The 7283-nt window shown below is 39.7% G+C and overlaps 1 protein-coding gene across 1 annotated transcript; it reads left to right on the top strand.

Annotated features, from left to right (window-relative positions):
• The first annotated feature begins 1526 nt into the window (after positions 1 to 1526).
• LOC146463886 (kelch-like protein 20) lies at positions 1527 to 7059 on the top strand. The gene is made up of 3 exons (XM_085083987.1): positions 1527 to 2871; positions 3229 to 3524; positions 4192 to 7059. Exons 1-3 carry the CDS (start codon positions 1688 to 1690, stop codon positions 4485 to 4487), a joined length of 1776 nt encoding a protein of 591 aa, XP_084940113.1. The 5' UTR covers positions 1527 to 1687; the 3' UTR covers positions 4488 to 7059.
• Positions 7060 to 7283: the final 224 nt, after the last annotated feature.

Below are 7283 nucleotides of genomic sequence, written 5' to 3'. Positions count from 1 at the left end.
TGGTTTATAAGAGTACATATAGACCATAGAAAACTGCCGTCGATTTGTCAATTAGCATAAACGACAAAACTATAACTCAGTACAAATAAATGCACTCTGGGCAAACTTAGTACTCGTCGAAAACTTGAGCATAATACATTATAAATAATTTTTGAGAAATGAACTCTAAAAGTATCAGATTTTGAAAGCTCAGAATTTCTCCGAGAGTATTCAACATTTCGCACTGATTGCGGCTAAGTGTGACTCCTTTATTTAATGGTGTCTATTTGTTCGTAGTTATTGTTTCATACATCCTAATGTGCAAAATATATTGACTTCAGTTTTTAGAACAGGCCTTGCCTACAGTGTTTCTCGTATATAAAATCGTAAAATATTTGGGAACACTGATGTACAACAACAACAGTAAATGGACGCCTAATGCATAATGTTTACTCATCGATATCAATTTGCCCACGACTCATTTTGTGCAGGAGGGTTATTATCGGGTCATAGTTCTCCTTAATTCCAGGCTAGTCCATTCTTGGTCATGAAGCATTTCGGTAACAATGGCTGTAAGGTGGTAGTTGTTGGTAAAAAAAAAACCGTGCTGCTTTCCTCTGGATCCTCTCAAGCTTAACAATGTCCTTTTGGAGATATGGTTCCCATGCAAGAGGCACAGGCATATTCCAATTTCGGACGGACTATAGCTTTATAGGCAATTGTCTTAACGCTCTTTAGACAATTCCAAAGGTTCCGTTAAATCATACCCGATGCTTAACTCGCTTTCTCGGAAACGGATGGAACATGTTTGGACCATTTCAAACCATCTTTAAGGAATTACTCCCAGGTATGAAAAGGATTCAATCTGTTCCAGGTCGACCCCACGAAAAACGTATTTCCTTTTGGTGGCTTTCTTAGTGGAAATACAAATGGTCTTACATTTGGAGGGGTTGAATGCTATTTGCCGCCATTTGCCATTTGTTTCGCCACACTAGCTTCTAGTCAGTAGGATAGGATACTGGGGATACTGGGCATTGTTTACAATCTCAATTCGATGAACTGCGTATCTAGCAGTAGCTCCCGGGACAAGCTCTCGAACGATTATACCAAAGTGCGCCGGACTTCTCATGGACTACTAAATACTGGAGTGGAAAACGCAAAATGCAGTAAAATTTTACCTCTAAATCTGAAAAAAAAAAAACAGAGAAGGAAAACAATGAACACAGAGTATGTTCTCTCAGGGAGTTGATCACGGGGCGTACAGACTGTTCAAGCCTGAGGACGTGCCATAACACCAACCCAGCGACACTGTCCAAAGATTGACAAAAAAAAAAACACGTAAGAGACGACGCGAATCTATTGAACTTCTGATTAGGACGGCCACAGCGGCATTTCTTTGCTACATTAGCGAGTAACTGCTGCTCATACTCCAGGTATGAAAAACAAAGAAGGAAATAACTTCAGACATTCACTGTTCTGGTTCGCTTATTTTCGCCTTTTCCCATGACTCCTTCTGTTTTCTCTCTATTTTTTTTCCCTTTTCGACGCCAGGTTACCAAGCCACAGCACAAAGTCATATCAATCTCATTTGTTGTTGTCGTGAAAAGACAGAATTTCTATCAAACGTACAACAAAACAACACTTCAATGGGTTAATGTACGCCATCGACAGTTCGTACTGATTCTGTACATATCCACTTTTTGTTAAAATGGAGAAAAGCGTTACTTTCGACCTCGGAATGTTGTCTAGCAGCCCAGCTAAGTCGTTCAACAAACCGAGAATGAGGCACATCTCCGATCGCCACCCCAAACAACTTATCGACACCCTGGAAGCTTTACGGCAATGCAAGGAACTATGTGATGTAGTTATAAAGGCTGGTAGTAAAACTTTGTACGCCCACCGAGTGATTTTAGCTGCCTGTAGCCCATATTTTCGCGCCATGTTCACTGGGGAGATGGCTGAAAGCCGGCAAATGGAAATCACAATTCAAGATGTCGATGAAGCTGCAATGGAATTGCTGGTTGATTTTGCGTACACTGCTTCGATAACTGTGGAAGAGAGCAATGTGCAAGCGCTCCTTCCAGCTGCTTGCCTGCTTCAGATCTCAGAAATTCAGGAAATCTGTTGTGAGTTTCTCAAACGACAACTCGACCCTTCGAACTGTCTCGGTATTAGAGCTTTCGCTGATACTCACGCGTGCCGGGAGCTGTTGCAAATCGCGGATATTTTTACTCACCACAACTTCCAAGAGGTCATAGAAAGCGAGGAGTTCCTGCTTTTACCAGTGACACAACTTCTGGACATTCTCTCGAGCGACGAGCTTAACATTCGTTCCGAAGAACAAGTTTTTACGGCGGTCATAAACTGGGTGAAATATAGCGTTTCCGAAAGAAGATGCCATCTTTCGGAAATTTTGCAACACGTCCGCCTACCTCTGTTAGGGCCTAAGTTCCTGGTTGGGGTCGTTGGGACAGACCCGCTAGTGAAAAGTGATGAATCTTGTAGGGACTTAGTTGATGAAGCCAAGAACTATCTTTTACTTCCTGAACAAAGGTTGCTCATGCAAGGTCCCCGCACGAGACCAAGAAAACCCACTAAATGCACAGAAGTGTTGTTTGCAGTAGGAGGATGGTGTAGTGGAGATGCTATCAGCAGTGTCGAACGGTACGAGCCGCAGACAAATGATTGGAAGATGGTTGCCACTATGAGCAAACGACGCTGTGGTGTTGGCGTCGCTGTCCTGGACAATTTATTGTATGCCGTGGGGGGCCATGATGGTAGTAGCTATCTTAACAGTGTTGAAAGATATGATCCCAAAACAAATCAGTGGAGCAGTGATGTTGCGCCGACTTGCACTTGTCGAACCAGTGTTGGTGTCGCTGTGCTTGATGGGTAAGGTTTAGAAAAAAAGATCATATGCATAGTGTTCTTTTCATTCCGAAGATCAAAATTTTACTTCTCCCAACTGGTCATTAGAGTTCAGTCCACCTTTTTTCCTTCTATTTATTGTTAGCTATTTGTGGTTTCAACATCTAGGGTTGGTCAGTCAGCATAAGACTTCCCAAATTTGTGTAACGGTCTGGCAAATGTAAAATGTTCACATTGTTTTGTAGCTCCTGTTCAACATGATTGTAATCAACTCTACTCCTACTATTCAAGCTAATTTTTGAGGTTTGGAAAGTCTATTTTCACAGCAAAGCTATATTAAAGGGGCACTTGATTGATTGATCTGACAGACAATTCTTACAGGTACATGTATGCCGTTGGTGGGCAAGATGGTGTTTCATGTCTCTACATTGTCGAAAAGTATGACCCTCAAGAAAACAGATGGTGCAGAGTAGCATCCATGAGTTCTCGCCGACTGGGAGTGGGTGTGGCTGTTCTTGATGGTTACCTCTATGCCATTGGTGGCTCAGATGGCACATCACCTTTAAATACAGTAGAGAAGTATGATCCTAAAACAAATCGATGGAGCCCAGTCGCACCCATGGGAACACGGAGGAAACATCTTGGGGCAGCTTTATTCCAAGATAAACTTTATGTTGGTACGTATCAAATACAAAAAATAATAATTTTATGCTAATATGAAATACTTATAAATTCTTGTTTGCAACACAAACAACATGCTCACACCAACTTGATGTTTAGTTTAATGCAATTTGATCAATTTGATTTTGATTTTGGAGAAAAGAGTCAATGGTATGCAATGTAATATGTCAAAACACAAAATGAACAGTATGCCAAATGAAGCAACCAAAAGAGACTGCAAATACAGTAATAGCTTCCAGTTAATCTCATTAACTGTCTCTTAAAGTCCCAATTCAGGGTTGAGGGAAGAGTCAATGAAACAAAAGATTTTTTTAAAGGAAAAGTTAAGGAGTTTTATTTTTGTCTAGCCACAAGGTTTGCAAAAGAGTTTCCTTTTTGGCAAAGGTAATGCCATCTCCAAAACTATTTGTGAAAGAAAGGCCTGTGAATGACGTTAAATTTTTAATTTTTTCCAAAAGAAAACAAGGCCCAGGTCTTCTGGCCCAGGTTCATGGGCAAGATTAAAAAATTCTGCCCACAGTCAGAACCAATCAGATTGCATGATTTACAGATTTGCACCCGCTTGTGCACTGAGAAAAAAATAAATAAAATTGTTGACAACATGTGCTTTCTCTGAAAGGGATATATATGAATTCATATGTTTGTGTTTTTTCTTTTCATTAGTTGGAGGACGGGATGATGCAACAGAGCTCAGCAGTGCAGAGTGTTATGATCCCAAAACAAACCAGTGGTCTCCAGTGGTGGCAATGAACTCTCGACGCAGTGGTGTGGGGCTGGCAGTTGTAAATGGACAGCTTCTCGCCGTGGGTGGTTTTGATGGAACCACATACCTAAAGACAATTGAAGTGTTTGATCCAGTCTCTAACCAGTGGAAACTGTATGGAGGAATGAATTATCGCAGACTTGGGGGTGGGGTGGGGGTCGTTAAACTCCCGCTAAGTGATGCTTTTGGTTGCTAGAGTTAAATATGTGGCCAAAAAAGCTTATTTCACAGACTGCAAGTAGCAAATTAATCTTTTTTTTTTGTTTTGGCATTCCTGTAGCTGTTTCCTTGTTTCCTTAACCCACAGTTGTAGGACAGAGGTAAAACATTAGCAAGGAATCATGTCCTATGCTCTCCTGGGAGTGCCAAGGGTCAAAGGTGATGATGATGATGATGATGATGAATTGTTCACCCCAAAAAGCACCAAGTTCAAATCAGAGAACATTCTCCTCAAACAGTATTTTCCTAAATATTGAATAACAAATGGCATGAAAGGAGAACATTCTTTTCTAAGTAGCTTTGATTTAAATGTTGACACTTGTGGATTCCATCCATAGTATCAAAACCTGCAACAACCTTGTCCATTGTACTAAACAGCAACACAGAAAAAAAAACTGCTCATTAGCTTTTATTTGAATGGTCAAATTTTACTTGGATGCACAAACTTGTAAGTTAGTACCACCTTATAAAACAAGGGTAGTAGTGAAAGGGTTTATGTCTTGCAGGTATGATGCTTACAATGCACACAATGCTTGATTAATGTAGTGAGAATCAGATGAGAAAATTGACAGGCTGTCAAAGTGTTTGATATTTTTCTCCAGCTGCTTAAAGCATCTAAACCTTTTTTTTTGTGTGTGTGTGTGTAATTAACTTAAAATTCTATTTTTTATACCTGCAAAAGCATATTGCCCTCCTGTTTAAAATCTTTAATGAAACACATGGTGAGGGATGCCAGGTGATGTATCGGCTAAAAAATAATAGGCCATTTCCGAGTTGCTGTGAAACTCATTGTGGAAGCTTTTGATGTCAAAGTTAGTTTTGTTTGCTTATAAATGAAACTCATTTTCGTGATAAAAACTTCGCACTTAGCCTCACTTTCATGATGAGGCTCAAAGTGAGTTGGAAATGGCCTATATGTTTCCATGGATATTTCCTGACCATTGTACGTTTGATGAAGATTTTAGTACAGATCTTAGCAAGTGCATTAGCAGCTGACGAGAGATACGTTTAACTTAATCTTTGTTTACCATCATGGAGGGCTCATCAAATTTCTCTCAGGGAATGATATTTTTGTTCTATCAATATTTTCGAAGAATTTAATATATAATTTTTTTTTTTTTTTATAATTTGTGATTTATCTTATGCTTCATGCATCCCAATCAGTTTAGTGTGATCATAGAGGAGACAGGACCTGGAGTAATATTGTGGGTTCATTTATGGCGTCATTTTGCACTCCCATTATCCGTTCGTGAGCCTCTAGCCATTAAAATGACAGAAGTCACATGTGCACTTACTGTTCGTATTTTGCATTATAGAAGTTATCGCTGTGTCAAAATATTGAGCTGTTTTTAGCAATAGTAGTCTCCATGACAGGTGCCAAAAGAGACGGGAATGAGACATGAGTGTGACAGGTGGAAGAAGTGGGGCCTTTCGCACATCACACTTGACACTCACACTGTGGTTCCACTTCTCCTTCTCTTTTAGCTGCTGTGATGCAGGCTCGAACCATAGTAGGCTTTGCTGGTATTATGGAACTTAAGCGACGGCAATGACAACGCCGCAAAACGAAAGGTTAAATGAGAAAAAACAATCACTCTGCACGAACGTTTTAAATTTTTGTACATTTCTTTGCCGTCCTCTGTAAAACAACGTGAAATGATCAAATTCAAGGTTTTGTGGGGAACGGAACACACGATGGTGATATTTTTTCATTCTTTTTATTAACTTGAATGCCACTCCTACCAATTTGGTTACTGGGCAGTTTGACCTTTCTGTAGAAGTTCAACAAGTTGAAATAATTGCGAAGTAGCACAAATGAGATAAAGTTATATTTCCAAGTGATGTTTTGTTGGCGTTGCCGCCATTGCTGCTTAAGTTCCGCAATAGCAGTTGTCGGTATACACTTCTCTGTTCTTCAGGGCCCAGCTTCACAAAGCCCTGTTAAGTTAAGATGTATCTTAATTGAGTGTTGTCTGATAACAATAGTCTATTGTCACTGTAACAATAGACGTTTGTTCAGAAACAATAGTTAGGTTGTACATCTTTAGTTAGGAGGGCTTCCCGGGCATATACTTCATGGTAAGGTAAGGGTGACTATATGGAGGGTAAGTGTTATGTAGGTGACTATATGGTACATTACCATGAAGTACTTGCCACTTGGTGGTTCTGGGCCCAGGTTCTTTGATAGACTAGCATGTATGCTACAGTCAAAAATGTTCGCCGTTGTAAGATTTGTACAGTTATGAAAGACGATGCACCGTGAAAATTATCATGAACCATTCTACAATTACTGAGTTGGAAAATCAGCTGAAAAATCTTGGCTTTGGAGACTAAAAAGTTTGTGAAACTCTCTCAGCTTATACTCTAAGAAATGAATACCATGTGTATCTCTTGTATCACTTAGGTACCTCATAACGTTCATAGTAAAAAGAAAAAAAAAAGGAAAAGGAAAAAGTTAAATTAAGAACCTTGTATTTAAAATTCATCACCAAATGTGTACAGTTGGGTATTAAAACAATCTTTTGTTAGCCTGTGGCTGATAAGCATAATCCTGTAAAATGACTTCGCAAGCAGTCCTCCATTCATTCCTCAACATACATTCTAGTCACTCTTTCAGAACTCACGAGAAGCTAGACGATGACGAGTTCAATGCTTTTTATGAGGGGGTCAATATACTCAAATACTTCAAAAACTCATTAATAATTCATAAGCCCTTGACCTATCAAATAATCGATAGTACATCACGTGCAGTGACTTTATATCGATAAACCTC

This window comes from Pavona decussata, unplaced genomic scaffold, assembly GCF_977016875.1.
Source record: "Pavona decussata unplaced genomic scaffold, jaPavDecu1.1 SCAFFOLD_174, whole genome shotgun sequence".
Classification (NCBI taxonomy): domain Eukaryota; kingdom Metazoa; phylum Cnidaria; class Anthozoa; order Scleractinia; family Agariciidae; genus Pavona; species Pavona decussata.
Note: the sequence above shows the minus strand (reverse complement) of the source record. Positions and strands in the feature narration are given on the sequence as shown.